The sequence below is a fragment of the Neoarius graeffei genome, chromosome 12 (genome assembly GCF_027579695.1).
Source record: "Neoarius graeffei isolate fNeoGra1 chromosome 12, fNeoGra1.pri, whole genome shotgun sequence".
NCBI classification, from domain to species: Eukaryota; Metazoa; Chordata; class Actinopteri; order Siluriformes; family Ariidae; genus Neoarius; species Neoarius graeffei.
The window spans coordinates 78,378,938-78,397,613 of record NC_083580.1 but is presented as its reverse complement, the minus strand read 5'-3'; the positions used below and the strand labels follow the sequence as shown (position 1 = coordinate 78,397,613).

Here is an 18,676-nt window from a genome sequence, read left to right as displayed (position 1 = left end):
CAGAATATGTTCAGAATACCTTTAGGAATAACATACTAAAAGTCCCCGGAAATCCCCCTTGTGCTCTCTGAGAAATTCAAGATGGCGTCCAAAATGGCCGCCAAATGGAGATCTGCCCATATCTCAGGCCCAAAACAAAATATTAATGCAATTAAAAGGTCAGAATATATGTTTTGTAGGGTAGGAGAGTAAATTCCAACATGTGTGTATTAATTACATTGTGTATTAACATTATATAATAACAATGTACACATTATTATAACAGTATATTTGTGTATAGTGTGGATCCATTGGTTACTCGTTCACTCCGTATCATCCTATTCTGTTCACAAAACAACAAACACAATTACTAGGGGTTGGAGCACTTATTTTCATTAATATTAATTAAAGTAAATTGGTGGTGTAAAATGAAAAATGGCATGTTAAAAGGTCATGCTGAGTTCAGTCATTTTTAAAAGGTCATGCTGAGTTTAGTCATTTTTTGTCCGAACACACTGGCATTGCTAGTAGTAAAGATTGGCGCTAGAAACTCAAAGATTAATTTTTTTCCACCCTTAAACAAGCTTGAATAAATTCCCTACTTCATTGATAGTACAACAAAGGTCCAAGCATTACAACTGAGGCACTGAGAAGTGTTTAAGTCTACTCATTGTTTATAAGCAAGAGCTTTTATTGAGGCAGACCTTTTTGTCATGAAAGTCGCCGGAATGTTGAAGAAGTGTACTGAAACAGCTTGCCATTGTAGTTTTAGAAGATCTCATCTCATCTCATTATCTCTAGCCGCTTTATCCTGTTCTACAGGGTCGCAGGCAAGCTGGAGCCTATCCCAGCTGACTACGGGCGAAAGGCGGGGTACACCCTGGACAAGTCGCCAGGTCATCACAGGGCTGACACATAGACACAGACAACCATTCACACTCACATTCACACCTACGGTCAATTTAGAGTCACCAGTTAACCTAACCTGCATGTCTTTGGACTGTGGGGGAAACCGGAGCACCCGGAGGAAACCCACGCGGACACGGGGAGAACACGCAAACTCTGCACAGAAAGGCCCTCGCCGGCCCCGGGGCTCGAACCCAGGACCTTCTTGCTGTGAGGCGACAGCGCTAACCACTACACCACCGTGCCGCCCAGTTTTACAAGATAGAGTTCTCAAATTTAATTTCCCTTTAATATTTTATCAAAGCTTAAAGATGCACTAAATATTAAGGAAATTGATGTCTAATTGTTGTCTTACATTATGTTCATGTATGTAGGTAGCCTACTAAGCTAATCTGTCAATCATGTCAACCATCAAATTCCATGTAATTTCCACATTAATGACCTTGTAATCTTGGTTAATTTTAACAGTGTGACAATGGTGAATTTGCATTGCTTGTATGAGAGAACGTATAATTTAACATTTTAATTGCATTTATATTATGTTTTATCCCTGAGATATTGAAAAATCTCCAATCGGCGGCCATTTTGGACGCCATCTTGAATTTCTCAGAGAGCACAAGGTGGATTCCCGGGGACTTTTAGTATGTTATTCCTAAGGGTATTCTGAACATATTCTGAAAAATTCAGCTTGTTACTAATTTGTTCCGGGTTGGACTCAGTTTTGAGCTAATGCTCTTGGGCTATGGGTTAAAGTGTGCATGTGACAAATAAAGGTTTCTTCTCTTCTTCTAAAGCATGAGATAATATTTCAACAATTTCAGAACCAGTGAGAGTAAAGTGTTGGGCTTTTTCTTCAATAACTTCAATAAAACTGGTACAATATTAGAAAATGTAAAAAAAAAAACCCCAAAAAGGATCGTCAATATTTTTATCAAAGATGAAATGAATGAGTGTATGTATGTATTTTCCAACAGGCTGTTGAGTCTATTGGGCATGCGCAGAGCTAAACGCGCATGCGCAAGAACACGGATGGCGCGCAGTTTATGACGATGAACCAATCACAGCACAGGAGGTAAGATTTGCCGGAATATGGGTGGGGAAAATAACATTCAGCGTACCGCCTTTATTGAACATGGCGACCCAAGGACCGAATGGAGATTTTCCTTATTTACCTTCGGGGGCAGCGGAGGGTAAATTATCTCACATGTTTATATATACACAACATCAAATAACACACTGATTAATTTGATACGCGCATAGTAATAGTTAGCGGGCTGGGAAATGTAATTTAGGTTGATGCAGCCCATAAAGCCTAGCTAGCCTGTTAGCCTTTGAGCTAGGTGCAGAATTTCAGTCAGTTAGCATTTAGCTAGTCTTGGAGAGACACCACAAGGTCGCTGGATTGTTCAGGAGAGGGCATGTTGGTTATTCGAGTGTGAATAAAAATCTCTCGATCCTTGCACTATAATGTGTGGGTAAGAAAGAAAAAAGAGAAAGAAACAAAGACTCGTTATATGCTTCTGGATAAATTGCGTCCATTGAAAAAAAAGAAAGGGAAAAATGTCATTCAGTCGGTTGAGTTGGCTGAATCGTTTGATTCAACAAGTCACTGTTCTGTTCCAGTGAACCGACTCATCCAGGAAAATGGCGACCTGTTTTCTGAGTCGCAGTGTCGAGTGTGCAACGCTGTCCTCATTTCAGAGTCACAGAAACTCGCACATTACCAGGTAACCCGTTTTATAGTTTCATCTGAGGTGTGTGTGTGTGAGAGAGAATCGGTTTGATCTAGATTCCTGTATAACGTGCAAGTCGATTCACGGAATCGATTCATGGAGCCGATTCATCGTTGTGCTCTTACATTTTCAGAGCAAGAAGCATGCAAGCAAAGTACGACGTTACATGGCCACCCATACTGATGAACCCTTAGCCAAGAGATTCAAACCATCATCAGAGGATGCTGAAGTAAGAAACCAACATTTTATTCCTTTTTTTTTCCCTTACGGAGTTCATTTGCTGTCCTGTTCCTCCTGTACTACTGCTTTTTATTTCTGTGCATCTGCATCACTGAGGCTGATATGATGCACATCTGGATGCATTACTAACAGTCTGGGGGTGGGTTTCCCAAAAACATCATAGCACAAAGATCGTCATTAAATGGTAGAGCGAGCATCATAATGAACACTCTCTGTCTTAAGATGCTCTTAGTGTTAAGAGGCTTTTGGGAAACCCACCCGTGATGCATTAAAGTGCATATTCTGGACCAATTTCGTTTTTTTTTTTAATATGAAAGCATGTCCCTTTACACACTCATCCAGAAGGGTAATTTTGCACAAGGCCATCTGTCTACAGCAGAAAAAAATAAAATAACAATGCGTCTGGAAAAATCCCAAGCGAGTCTGGAGCCAGGTTCGTGACTTCACCTGCGGAAGCGCCAGCAGGCTGCGAGAGCTTTGCACGGTTTCAGTGCACAGCCTGTGTAGACCAAGCGCTCCCATTTCTCTCTCATTGTCCGGTCTTTTGGGAAACGATGAGTACTAATCCCATCATGATTGGTGTTGCTACACCCTCCTACGATACATCTGTTAACCATTTTAATAATTACGCGATAACGTTGAAGAAATTTGCAGAAAACCACCAGGTCGTTTTCTCATAAACAAACCAGCGCTGACGTAGGATTCAGAAGGAGGCGTCCCGCACGCGACGTCACGAAAATCAGTGTTTCCCGGGAAATCCATATGCCAAGTTTTTTCAGAGGCGGACCAATTCACCTCAAATGGCTTGATTTCAACTGAATTTTTCTGGTATTGCGCAAGGTAAAAAAATTGCACAAAATGCAGAATGTTACAGATATTTGACCAAAGTTTAATATAAAATAGGAGAATTACATTGATCTTGCTCCTGAATTTACCCGTGATATGCACTTTAAAGATACATATGAAGCAACTACTAATTAGGAGTGTGCGATATTATCGCTATATCGCGATACGTTAATAGTATCGGCAATCGTCTGATACATCAAACAAATAGTTCATGTCTTAGTTTTACATTTGCAAAAAAAAAGTTTAAAATGTATTGTTTACATGTGTGAGCCCTGAGAAAAATGTATCTAACTTGGTACAATCGGCAGTTGTTGGATCCAACAATCTTAACATAGATTTAGTTCTGTAATGTTTAACTTTATGGAACTAAATAAAAACAGCTGCCATGGTGAAAATGGCTGCGTAGTCACAATTATTTTTACGACGCTTTACGGCATGCTGCAAAACATTATCCAAACGATGCGCATGATGTATCGCAGTACGTATCATATCGTTGCTTCATCACTGATACTCGCCCCTACTACTAATGCAGTACGATGCGATACGTTTCACTCTTGTTGCGACGCAGTGCGATTTGATTCAGTATGATGTGATATATCTTGATGTGATGCTGTGCAATTCAATATCGCAGCGCTTCCTCCTCTGTGATGATCCGTTCTCTCACAGAAACGCCTCCAACCTCAAAGCATTGATCTGGACTGATAGAGCAGAGCTTCACCACGTACCATAGCGATCATTCAAGAAATACTAATTTTCATAAATTCCTCATTCACAGCTCATTTGGAATACTAACTTCCTCTTTTACGAGAGCAACAGTTTAAAAAAAAAAAGCTTTTTTTTTTGATTTGCTCACCTTTCTTGATGCTCAAGTCCCAAATTTAGCGCCATCTAGTGGTTAAAAAGGGAACTAGAACAAGCGCTAATAAAAACCTACTGGGGCAGGTATCATGCTGCCCCATACTTTCGTTACCTACAATGAAGTGATGTGCCTGTTATCATCCAATTTGCTAAAATGAGTCCGGAATCATTGTAATCCTGGATACAAACTTGAGTATTCTGTTCAAGTGTGAAAGTTTAATGACACCACCAGATTTAAAGATGTCACTTGTATATATGTTTTTGTTAATTTGTCTGGTTTTTTGCAGAGTGGTGAGACCTTGGAGGCTGAAGGGGACAAATACAAAGCCTGCCAAGTGTGCAACATGAGCTTTTCCTCTGCAGTGGTGGCTCAATCTCACTACCAAGGCAAAGTGCACGCTAAGAACCTTAGATTAAAAAGCTTCGGAGTGCAGGCACCTGGTACGACTGGAGTGTGACTGATTAGTGTTAGAATCCTTAAATTACCCTTGTGGGCAGAATGTTGGATTGTTTTACACATAAACCTTCTGGTGAAAGTGTGTGTGTGGTGGTGTTATTATAAGTGTGTGTTCCTGGTTTCTGTCCCAGCCGTGTCTCAGCCTGTTCAAGGGAAGAAGTCGGATGGACAGACTGGAGTAGGACAAGGCTCTGCTTTGAATGACCCCAACCGCTTCTGCACCATCTGTCAGGCTTCTTTCAACAACCCAGTGATGGCTCAACAACACTACAGTGGCAAGAAGCACAAAAAACATTTGACCAAGCAGAAGCTGATGGAGACCTTCGGACCTTCTGCCACACCAGGTGAGGAAGGAAAATGTAAAAATAAAAATGCATACGGGTGGGTATTGAACTTGTGCTTGAGTATTTATTATTCAGGGGTTTGAAGAATACTTCAGTAATGTACAACTAGTTCAAACTCCTTCTTGTGTGTGTGAGAGAGAGAGATATGGGTCTGTCTCAGAGACTGGGTACTGTGGGGGTGCCCCACTAAATATACTCGGTCAATAAACTATACGGTTTTGAATGGTGATGTTGGTTTTAATTTGAAATAAAATGATGAAAGAAATGACAGATAAAACTAATTCTTTGATGTGAATATTCTATTCAGAATTTGGCAAATTCTGCAGATTTGTGGAAAAATGGCGGCTTTATCTGGGATATGACTTATTTTATTTTTATTTTATTAGCTTCGCCATTACAACACACAAAAAAAAATAAAGTATAAAAATTAACACACTTATAAAAACACACACAGGCTGGGTGACCACAACAGCCAAAGCCAATTACTGTGGACCCATAATATTAAAAAAAAAAAAAACAACGAACATATAATATTCAAATTACTGGCAGCATGATGCAGGGCGTGCAAGGCTATGCGCCAGGTTACATTTAAGGCATATCGATTTAAAGGTGCGAGGGTTGTCACAATCATAGTTATTTAAAGCACAAAAATAGTAATTGAGCGTTACACGTTTAAAAGAGCTAAGATTGTCCATATTCAAGTTCAGTTCCTCAGCAATAGTGTTCCAAATTCTAGTAGCCCTAACTACAAATGATTTTTGATAAGTAGATGTTTTACATTTCCGGACATTATACTTTATTACATTACTATTTGAGGACCTTGTAGGTCTAGTAAACCGAAAAGCAGGCAGAACAAAGGAAGATACATTTGTAAGACCATGTGTCATCTTAAAAAAGAAAATCTAAATACTCATGCCAATAGGTAATGGGAATAAGATGTAACGCTTTTAACCTATCACTATATGTCTCTGTACATTTAAATGGTAACTTATGGATATATTTAGGTGCACGCCTTTGAGTGCGTTCTATTCTAGTGATGAGATCTATAAATTGTGGTGCCCAAAATGATAAATGGTCGACTACATCGCATTCCCTTAAAAAGGTTGTAGTCCACTGAAAAGTCTGCAGTTATCACTAATTGTATTTTAAGTTGTAACTTTATCCACCTAAGGATTGGTGCGCTCACAGAATAATCATAACCGTAATACATCATACACAATATTTGATCACCGTTGTAACTCCATTTTCCGCAAACCCAAAACCAATACGATCGTGTGTTTTGATCTAAACGGAAAGCCTCAGGGTCAAGGTCACGACCTCACCAAAAGTAGTAACTTAAAATCACTACGCCGTATAAAAAATTGTTATAAATCTGCGATTTTGTTTTTTAAAATGAAAGCTGAAAGTTAGGTATAGAATATGTTTCTTACAGAATATGTTACGATCAGGGCCGTAACCAGGATTTTTCAAATACCGAGGTCAAACATTGCGATACATCTTATTTGCCAAAAAAAAAAAAAATGTCCTAATCTGGTGACTTTTCATGCATTTTGGAAACGAGTCAAAATCACAAGCCCAACAAGATGAACATGTAGGTGAACATGTTCATTTTAACAATTTCAAAACTGCACGATCACAAAAGTATTTTGTGTGTGCGCGCGTGAGTGAGTGAGCATGGGCGCCGCCAGGGGGGGAAAGGTTAGAACAATTCTAGGGGCCCAGCACTGCCATGGGGCCCTTTAAGGGGCTGATAATATGCTTTTAATGATTTTAATAAGACTTTTGAAATAACAACAATGCAATATTCCATCTGGTAAAATGAGCTAATTGAACAAGGTTGTCTATTTCTTGAGTTCATCAACATATTGTCATTTAACCCTCCCCCTTTTGCGAAATGGTTACGGTCCAGTTCTGGTAGAAGTGCGATGCGTTAAATCTATGTGCTGATGAGTGCAACGCTACTTGCTGCTGTGTCGCGGTGCAGCAGCCAGCCAGCCAGCAGTGGAGTGCGTACAGTCTATGATCGCTAAATATGAAGAGTGGCTGTCAAAAACGTAAAGAAAGGCAGCTGAAAGCTGAGAGGGACCGGAGAGGCAGGCAACTGGTCACTCAGTTTTTCCCAAAGAAAGGTAGCTATCGCTCACGTGTGTGTTCAAAATATTAGCGAATGGTAAATGAACAGTATGAACGTGGTTGGATTAGCCTATCAAGAGAACACTTTTACAGTTTATACAGTGACATTTTTTCCATTTTAATAACTGAACTGACTTGTGTGATAAACAAGATGAAATATTACGTTATGCTGGTGCTAATAACTAGTGCTAATAACCAGTTTCATAACTAATGGGGTGCCCTAAATATGCACAGATTCAGCCTCAGTGGGACCTCCGCCCTACCAAACCACTGAACCCCCCTTTGGAGAAGGAGGTAAGCAGCAATACAACCCATAAATGCTTTAGGATTTAAGTTTTTAATGAGCGAGCGCCATATACAGTTTGCTACGTAGATTAAAGTGTTGCTAATAGTTTGCTAGATTAAAGTGTTGCTTAGCAGTCCTAGCACAAGAAGGCATGTGGCAAAATCTTGAATTTTCATTTGTGATTGTAAACGCACCAGAATTAGTCACTGACCAGTTTTCATCTAGTCCCTGGTAGGTTAATACATAAAATGTAATAACAAAGTCACAAACTCAAGGTCCATGGGCTATCAAAAGTCAAATAATAACAATAGTGCAATTGTGATGAGGGTGGGCAAAGGTGGGGGGCCCAAAATTTCTGGCGGCGCCCCTGTGAGTGAGTGAGAGTGACAACGCAATCTAGCCGAGCCTGAATGGACTTCAGTTGCTTTTTAAAAAATATCTGCCCTTTTCAATAGCAAAATACTAGACGGTTATTGGACAAAACCGACTAAAACGCCATATTGGGAGACTGAGCCTCACTGGAGATGGGAGTCAATAAGAGGGGCGGGACAAGACTTCCCGAGAGGAGGCTCATCTCCAGCTGGTGATCGGAGGAGGAGCTGTGAACACGGCTGGGCTGTTCATGATTGACAGAAAGCAGTCAGTGGCGGTACATCGTGTTGTAAATAAAATGTAAACATAATAAGTTTGCTACCCGTTTTCATTTCCGTTCGAAAATACAGCCAATGATCAAAACAATAGTGTCTTGTGTTCACGTTAGCCTATAGTCTGGTAAGTTAGCAAAATAGCTCAAGTCTCGTCAGCACCAATAACTTCATAAACAACAGGTCACGACTGTCCAGCCTTTTCTGATCTGAAACGCACCAAATCAAATCGAGAGAGAGAATAAAAGAGTTTGTGCCGCCTGGAAAACGAAAATCCTATCTAGCTAAGTGGCTTCGACTGTTGTTGCTTGAAATGCTAATTAAAATTGCACTGTTAATGATCATAAGCATTCCGGCACATAACTGTCAGTGACTGGCAAAATTAACTCCCCTTCTTCCCTCTTTCTTTTTCTCTCACTTGTTGACTTTCCAAAGCTGAGTTTGGTTTGTTTTAGTGTAGTAGACTTCTTCATCTTATGTCAATTTTCAGATTCCACGACTAATTGACAAACTGACTGGCTGCGGAGTCGGACCTTGATGAGAACACTTCTCAGCTCCTGTGTATCCCGTGGTGCTTAGCTGACTATCGCGAGGCTGCCTGATATGAAATGTTTCCAATGTCGGATATTTCAGCTTCGTTTAAAAATGATTATGTGGACTTTATTTTTAGACAAACAAATGAGAACAGGGGGATGCAAGCTGAATTTAGAATTTTCCACCGATCAAAGTCAGAACGATTTTCATCATATATTAATTTCACATTTCTGAGTGAAAAAAAAAAAATACCGTGGGAAAAAAATGCCGAGGACATGACCTCGGTGTCCTCAATGGTAGTTACGGCCCTGGTTACGATGGTAGCTGGTCTTGTATGAATTTCTGAGCTATAAAATGAGCTGTGGTCTATTTTTTACCGTAGCGTGTTATTTGTGTGCGGGGAAGGACACACATTAACAATTTGCATGTGTAGAATGGAATTTTCCACTCCAACAGTTAGAAGTTGATCGCGCTTCCATTTGCGGTCTTTCTGTTACGCGAGTGATCTGTTCGGACGTTATCACTGAAAAGGTGAGTTTTGGCAGTTTTATTTTGTTTTAGTCTTGCAGTATAAGGCAATAGAATGTTTCTTTTTCATCTTACTTTCATATTTCGTAGTGTTTGCATATTTTTGGCCAATATTTTGCAACCGTAGTCAATTTAGATCGAATTTTTGATAGAATCTACAGCCAGTCATTTTGCCCCGCCCCCGCCTCGCGCTCCGTCCGGTGCAGTAGTGATGTCCCGTTTCTCGTGCACCGCAGCAGAGACCCGCGCGACCTACAGCCGGTACAGTCGCTGTTCTTTTACCAGCGCCATTATTCTCATCTTTCCGGTGTGTTCTTGATTTTTCCGTTGTGTCCTATTTCGCCGTATCAAATACCCAAAATGTATCATATTATTCATATTTAAATTAATAATCAATTCAGTCATCATAACTTGGCATTTTTAATCCAAGCAATCATCTCATCTCATTATCTGTAGCCGCTTTATCCTGTTCTACAGGGTCGCAGGCAAGCTGGAGCCTATCCCAGCTGACTACGGGCGAAAGGCGGGGTACACCCTGGACAAGTCGCCAGGTCATCACAGGGCTGACACATAGACACAGACAACCATTCACACTCACATTCACACCTACGCTCAATTTAGAGTCACCAGTTAACCTAACCTGCATGTCTTTGGACTGTGGGGGAAACCAGAGCACCCGGAGGAAACCCACGCGGACACGGGGAGAACATGCAAACTCCGCACAGAAAGGCCCTCGCCGGCCACGGGGCTCGAACCCAGGACCTTCTTGCTGTGAGGCGACAGCACTAACCACTACACCACTGTGCCACCTCCAAGCAATCAAAAAGAGGAAATTTATTCAATATTTTCACTCATCTGTGAAGGAGGGGCTTTAATTCTTCATGATGGAGTTATTTTATATGGAAATCAATTTTACAAAAGCATTTGAATTGTAATCAAAAAAATTTTCCACAGTGGAGGCCAGATAAAGCAAATACTATCTTTATTCTTATTAAACACGACAAAAGAAACATTGAGCGTTAGGTAAATGCAAAAAAAAAAAAAAGTTAAATTAGAAAATGTATTTTTTGACCATGATGTCCCAAATGAGAGACCAGTTTCTGAGACGGACCCATGTATGATGCATACCTATATAAGAAAAATAAAACCCTATCTGAGAAACAGCAGGAGTGATGGCTAATGCTTTCCCTTTCAGCCTCTACAGTAAAGGGCTACCCGTGTACCATGTGTAATATTGAGCTCAATTCGGTGGAACAGTACCAGGCCCATATTAGCGGCGCCAAACACAAGAACCAGTAAGTATACCTTCACGGCTCTCCCACATCACACTCTCACGCTGCGTTCTATGTATAGCGAACAAGTAAAAATATTTTCAACACGGCAAGATAAATTTCGTATTTTCGCTCTACTGTGTAACGTTCTTTTATATTATATGGAGATATCCACATTAATGAAAATTTTAATTTGGTTCACCGTTTTGTCAACACACATCAAGTCAGCGGGAAAACGCTGGGAATGACATCATCGGAGTGAAAAATCAGGAATTATTATCCGTACAGGACACTCTTTCGATGGAATAAAACGTGTTCTATTCCCTTCCAGCAGGTTTCATTCATTTGGTTTGATAGCATGCAATATTGTTAGCATATCGCTTATCCTACATGTATTATGTCACTCTACCAATGGAGAATGAGCGTTGAATATGGTTTACGATATTGCATGGTTGACAAGACAACATGACGTCACACGTCGGAGACGTAAAACTTCCACGCTATCAAGCGACTGGGACAATTTGTAAACAAACGTGGCCGCCAGGTTTGCTTCGTTATAAAATACGGAAGATTTTGAGAGAATTTTGAAAGAGAGACGCGTTGAAAGCAATGAATAATAATAATAAATGTTGCCAGGCAAAACAAACGTCGCGTGGTAGCACTTATGATGATTATGAAGGAAGATATTGTGAAAAAAATAGGTACCCTGTAGTATACCATGTGGCTCCTGCTTATAAATAAAGTTTTCTGATCCCATGTCCATACAGTAAATATAGCATATATTTTTACTCTGAGGCAGTAGCCACAAAAATGATGCGTAATCCAAAAATGAACAATTTTTAAAACTCACAGAAATAAAATATATCAAGTGTCTGTACTTTATATTATTCTGCTCTTACCTCTTACAGTTTTCGAAACTGAAACCTCCGAACCGAGGCTGACATACACACGCTTACGCCACGACCCAAACTCTTATTTCCCGGAAATGGCTCGGCGCTAGAGCTCAGTGGAACGCACTTTCCCTCTAATAAGCATAAACATGTCTGAAAGCGATTTCTTTCGTCCATTTATTTTGAATGGTGAACCGGATTGTATATACTAACCGGCCATTTTAACCGGAACATGTGCATGCGCAGTGCGTGACTTGCACCCTTACATTCTTACAGCAGGATGACGTAGTGGCTTGCGCCTCTATATGAGGCAGTAGACACAACAAAAAGATTTTGACCTTTTTGGTGACCTTGACCGGATGAGGTTCAAAATGTTGGAGGTTCTATTTGAGACTAATGTCCATCTATCCTGAAAGTTTCATGAAGATTGATACAGCCATTTTCCTGTAATATCACTGACAAAAAACAAAGAAACCCGACCGAAAACAATACCTCGCCCCCTGGTGGACGCCGTCCTGGGCGAGGTGATAATATATTGTCTGGCTTTTTATCGTGGTCTATCAGATATATTCCATTCAGCTCCTCGTCTTTGACTCGTTCAGTATCATGCTAGCTGAATGGAATAGACCACGGGGGAAAAAAATCCAGCCTATATTATTTAAATATGTCACTCAGATCCGTGATGTATTTCATATGAAAAATGCAAGTTTTTTGACACGCGAAGATAAACTTCATATCTTCAAGCCAACGTGTTTTTTTTTTTTTTTTAATCGACACATTCACAAACAAAGTCCCCAAATTTATCAAAACAACTCGCTCATCGATTTACTCACGAGTGACGTATAGAGATTTAGGTCACGGTTTTGGTTCTCCACGTCCCAGATGGAGCTCGTATAAAAAATACAGGTGGTGTATTTCCCAGTAAAACATGTGTCAGAATAATAAATAAACATGCACACAATTTATTCTTACTTTGTTTCATTTATAATGTTAAATTAATTTGAGTATACTGTATGTCTAACTCTGAGTTGCTGTAACAGATGAATTTGCCCTCTAAAATGAATCTGTCTCTCTCAATTTGTCTGTTTCAGTGCTTCATATTCATTCTAATTTTTCCACCTTTTCATTTACGGGATAGTCATTCCAAAAAAAATTGCTTTCGGATGGAAAAATCATAACAAATCGTGTAAAGACCTTCACTGCTGAACTGTGTTATCTGAACTTAACCATTTCAGGAAAATAAATCTGGAAACCACCTGTAAATCATTTAAGTCTATAAGTTTAACATGAATCGTGATCCTGATTTCTAAACTATTTGTTGCGAAACTTCTACAGAAAAATCTCTGTTAAAGGAACAGTCCACCGTACTTCCATAATGAAATATGCTCTTATCTGAATTGAGACGAGCTGCTCCGTACCTCTCCGAGCTTTGCGCGACCTCCCAGTCAGTCAGACGCGCTGTCACTCCTGTTAGCAATGTAGCTAGGCTCAGCATGGCCAATGGTATTTTTTGGGGCTGTAGTTAGATGCGACCAAACTCTTCCGCGTTTTTCCTGTTTACATAGGTTTATATGAGCAGTGATATGAAACAAGTTCAGTTACACAAATTGAAACGTAGCGATTTTCTATGCTATGGAAAGTCCGCACTATAATGACAGGCGTACTAACACCTTCTGCGCGCTTCGGCAGCGCATTGATACGGAGCTCAGATATCAGTGCGCTGCCGAAGCGCGCAGAAGGTGTTAGTACGCCTGTCATTATAGTGCGGAATTTCCATAGCATAGAAAATCGCCACGTTTCAATTTGTGTAACTGAACTTGTTTCATGTCACTGGTCATATAAACCTATGTAAACAGGGAAAACGCGGAAGAGTTTGGTCGCATCTAACTACAGCCCCAAAAAATACCATTGGCCATGCTGAGCCTAGCTACATTGCTAACAGGAGTGACAGCGCGTCTGACTGACTGGGAGGTCGCGCAAAGCTCGGACAGATACGGAGCAGCTCGTCTCAATCCAGATAAGAGCATATTTCATTATGGAAGTACGGTGGACTGTTCCTTTAAAGCTACTACTTAAATGGCAGGTGTGTTAATACTCAGGACTGGCATCATGCTATAAATCTTGTACTGTTTGGAGGGGAAAAAATAGTATCAACACATCCCTGTTATCAGTAGCTCATCGTGGATAACTTTCCTGACTTTCCACTTTTGTTCATTCCACAGCGTTCGACTCAAGGAAGGTGGCAACTCCACAATGAACCCCCTGGGAAAAAAACAGCCGGACTATCTGTATGGCTATAACCAGGAGCAGGAAGCCCAGGAGGACTGGGGCAGTTTAAAGCAGGACTATGAGTCAGGAGGCCTGTAGAGCGTCGCTGCCCTCGACACGCTCACGACGAGCCGCTTCTATTCAGGCTTCAAAGGCGGCGTCTCCCTTCACAACACCACATTCTGCTCCAACATCGCTCGTTATTCTGTACGGTGTATCGTTCTCACTCGGAGGTAGACGAGTGAACACCTCTAACCTCCATACTGTTTGTTTGTTTGTTTGTTTGTTTTTTTACAAGTATTTAAACGAGTATAATCTTAGTGATGCGTTAGATAAACAGTTCAGCTGCTGCACAGAATTATGTAACAGCTGATTTATTCTCTGAGGGTCAATCCATCCCCCCCGCTGGACTTCGGTCTTCTCAGACTGGAGTTGTGCAAGAGTTAAGTATTTAATAATAAAAAGTAGTATCCTTTATGTTTACTCTTGAGCTTTGTAGTCATTTTTTTTGCTTTTTTGTTTGTTTTTAGAGTAAAGATAGCTTAGGTTCCTGATTGCTTTGTTTCCATGGTTAATGTGAACTCTCTCTCTACTTTTTGTCCAATGGATGGAAAATAGCAGATAAGGTTTTTTTTTTTTAATATGTTTCTCTCCTATTTTGTACAGGACTCCATTGATGGCATCACTACTTAAAGAAAAAATAGCGTATTAATGGCAACAACGAGGGAAGAAGAGAAATAAGCACGGCCACGTATTAAGTGTACGTATAACACGCTTGGAGGGAAAAGCTGCTGCTCGTTCTGTATTAGTTATGATGTCGTATGATCTAAATCCTGAAGAATTTTTCATGCACAATTTATCATTACGTCGTACTGCATGTTTTTCCGAGAATAGAACGATCATTTTGCGTAAGTTTGTTTAAAGGTGCAGTAGTCAAGTTTGTGTTTTTTTTGTTTGTTTTTTTTTCCTTCCCCTCCTTACTTTTGCAAGTAACCTGCAAAGTAAGTAAAACATGATTTTAAAAAATATTGGTTAGAAGCCATGAGCTGAGGACAAAATAATTACGTGGATGAGAAAATCCTTTGGAAAACTGATTTCCAGTCCGGATTCGGGATGGGATGGGTCTCGTGTGAGTCATTTTAGAGTTTACTACTGAGATTATGTAAATCCTGTGGGTGGAGCTTTGAGTGTGAGAAGGAGGTGGGGCATCTTACCTAACGAACCTTTAAAGTGCCATTCCACCATTGGATGTATTCTTTGGCATAAAATACAATATATTTTGACAACATATATAAATGGTATCACTAGATAGAGAAATCTTTTAGCTTCAAAATGATATATCAAACATAATTTTTTGACAACGACAAGTATATTAATTTTGCGACCAAAGTCACCTACCCTTTTAATTTCCGCGCGTGATGTCATCGGCAGGTTCCTCTTCTTGTGTACCACGTGACATGGCACATATCAGCAATGGCGGATAGAACGCGATAAAAATAATACCAATAAATCTAGCTAATACCAATAAATCTAGCTAACTGAAAGATTAACTCAAATTTTTTCGCAATTTTTTTGGCCCCCATATACGAGGAGAAATGACTGTCTCACTTTGGGGGTTTCCTGGTCTAAAAATAGAAGGGGAACCTGCTGATGACATCACGTTTCACTACCGCGCGGAAATTAAAAGGGTAGGTGACTTTGGTCGCAAAATTAATATACTTGTCGTTGTCAAAAAATTGTTTGATATATCATTTTGAAGCTAAAAGATTTCTCTGTCTAGTCATGTTGTCATAAAATATATTGTATTTTATGCCAAAGAATACATCCAATGGTGGAATGGCACTTTAATTAAAATGATAGTGGTGTGTGTGTGTGTGGTGGTTTTTTTAGGTAAATTGTGTAGAACACATACACAACAATTTTTTCAGTAACATTTCAATCTGACTTTTGGCTGAACAGTTGAATTCTCCCCCCATTACTGCGTCTTCTACTTTGAGTTGTTGTAAATGATGAGACTGATTTATATGGTCATCGTTCGTTTTGCGTCCGTCCGTCCGTCTGTCTGTCCATCCGAGATTTCCGTTAGCGCTGTATCTTGAGAGCGAGTGTTTGAACGTTAGTAGAATTATCATTTTAACCAGCAGATGAAATTTTGCTTTTAGATTTTTGGAATTGATCCAGTTAAGGGTCAAGGACACAGCAAGGTCAAAGGTCTGAAATAGTTTTTATTCAATAGCATCCTTCCTGTATGAAGTATATTTTAAAGTTGTTTTTTTTTCTCTCGTCGTATTGTGTATAGCAATGGTATGATGGTGCGTGTTAACTAATATCTTAACTAAAACAGATGAGCAGCAGGTTCTCAAGTGTGCCGTGGTTTCTGTCAAACCCTGTATACACACACATACACACGTCACAATTTTCTCATTCCTTCGATTTAACGATCTCATTCACACACCGTACTAAATCATGGCCGCGCGTTCGCATCTCACTCCTGTACACCTTTAAGAAGGATGTCATCAGTACGTCTCTGTAATTTTGTCTCTCTGTGTCTTAAGTTTAATAGACTAATGACTATGCTCTCTGTCTGTCTGTGTGTGTGTGTGTGTGTGGTTATGCTAGTCATGTGTGTGTAAAACTGATCAGTCCTATCTGAAGGACGTGTTCATTTGACGTCTTGAAGTGATTATAAAGGTTAACTATGGACAGATGTGCGCGTATGTATACCATTAAACGTAGCACAACATTTCAGTTGTGTTCTCATGTGGATAAAATCGTGGTCAGGTGATGGAGCAGTGGTGCTGGTGCTGGTTGGACTGATACGAGAGTCATAATTAAAATTCCTGTTTTAGTTTACAGGCCTGTAGGAGTCGCCAAGTACAATTTCCTTGGGTGTAAATTCCTCCGCTGCATCTGCTGAAATCGTTTAAAAAAAAAAAAAAATCTATAATGAGCTTATTCTAAAATATATGGTATCTTTTCATTAAAAAAAAGACTGAACTTCTTGAGGACATACAGTATTAGGATATTTGTGTGTTAAGACTTAACCATCCATCAGCTTTCATTCTGCAAAACACGTAAACCAGTTAACCCTGAGTAACACACAGACCTGAATTCAATTCTTTGATTTCAATCTATTTTTGTTCAACAGTTTATTCAGTACTGCGTTATCATCCACCATAGAAAAAGTGAGCATTTGTTATTTGTTAAAGACTGAAAAACGTATGACGGCTGTGTGTGTGTGTGTGTGTGTGTGTGTGTGTGTGTGTGTGTGTGTGTACTAACCCTTTATATTTGCATACAGTGATTACAGTCAATGGGCCAAGTTTCATGTTTTCATGCATGTCGGGTCAGAACAGAACATTTTGGTTGTTTAGGATTTTATCACGCATTCCTAGCAATGTGAAAGGCTCATCTCATCGGTTCTGAAAATACTGCTTCGTAAGAGAAATGTGTAACACAGGAACATCTGTGTACAGATGTTTCTTTAACTTGTAGGGCTGTGTTATGCTGAAAAAAAAAGTGCTGCATTGTTGCCTTATAGATTATATGCATATTAGCTTTTGTCATGATGTGTTTTGTTTCTTGTTTTTTTTTTCAGTACATTGTGAGTGCTAGTTAGTACACTTCATTTAGTAAATTTGTTTTCAGAAAAAAAAAAGTTTCTTGGTGTTTTATTCAGGAGCAAACGTAACCATCTCGTTACGACATACAACATGACTAATTACCTGTATGTGATTTAAATAATAATTCTTTCTTAAAGTTAGACTGCCTTTCAGATTTTTCAAGTGTAGGTCATAAAAAGAATTTTCCCCAACACTCAATTATTTTTGTTTAGTGACCGAAAGCTACTGAATTCGAATCACAGACTTCCAATTTTATTAGTTTTTTTTTTAAATGGAGCAATTAATGACTTTAGAGCCACATGGCCTGAAATTCTCCGCTATTTTTTCCTGCTTCACCATGACCCAATTCAAGATACTACGTCACGTATCACGTGGTGGGCTTTCCCTGTTCACGCGATTTGAAACGGGAGAGAAAAATGGAGGACGTGAGTGTGCGAATGAAACGTGAAAGACCGACTACAGTAACGGAAAGAAAGCGAGAAGAAAAGACGTTATGTTATATACGAAGGAAAGGAAATGCAGGAAATATCGAACTAATAAATATCGGCGCTCAGCGAGCACCTGGGTGTGATCAGCTGTTTGTTTAGTGACAGAATGATGGAACTGTCGGTGCACGCTCAAAGGGAAACCTGTAGATGGCAGTAATGCAACACTGTGGATGCCAGCTGCCGTAAAACCCAAAAGAAGAAGAAGGTAAACCTGCGCATGCGCACACGGACTTCCTCTGTCTGCTTGACTGCGCCAATCGAGCGATTTCACGCACATTATTTGCTTTAATCCCCTCAAATTAAATAACTTCCCAGCCACAGAATGGCCTGATATTTTGTGAGATTTTACAGAAATAAACATATCACAATGAGCACAGTTCAGACGGAACTAAATTTCACCGATTTTATGAAATCGAAAGGCCGTCTACTTTTAATATGGTGTACAAAAAGGGGGGAAAATAATAATTAAAATGTTTTTTGAAGGAGGCAGTGAATTGTTGCTATATGGCAACAGTGTGTAATGGTGGAAAGTGCTGTAAAGTCTAATTTATCCTTACAAATCTTAACTGTACTTGAAATTAATAACCAAATCTTTACACTGTGAAATAATTTAAGTCCAGCTGTAATTTAGTCTATGGTAATAACACA

General features: G+C 39.7%; 1 protein-coding gene across 2 annotated transcripts; it reads left to right on the top strand.

The window, feature by feature from the left end:
- The first annotated feature begins 1,997 nt into the window (after window positions 1-1,997).
- znf346 (zinc finger protein 346) lies at window positions 1,998-17,189 on the top strand. 2 transcript variants are annotated; one of them, XM_060936481.1, is made up of 8 exons: window positions 1,998-2,075; window positions 2,509-2,612; window positions 2,752-2,847; window positions 4,850-5,003; window positions 5,151-5,363; window positions 7,731-7,790; window positions 10,684-10,783; window positions 13,872-17,189. In XM_060936481.1, exons 1-8 carry the CDS (start codon window positions 2,018-2,020, stop codon window positions 14,014-14,016), a joined length of 930 nt encoding a protein of 309 aa, XP_060792464.1. In that variant the 5' UTR covers window positions 1,998-2,017; the 3' UTR covers window positions 14,017-17,189. The 2 variants fall into 2 exon arrangements, with proteins under 2 accessions (XP_060792464.1, XP_060792465.1); XM_060936482.1 differs by lacking the exon at window positions 7,731-7,790.
- The last annotated feature ends 1,487 nt before the right edge of the window (window positions 17,190-18,676 follow it).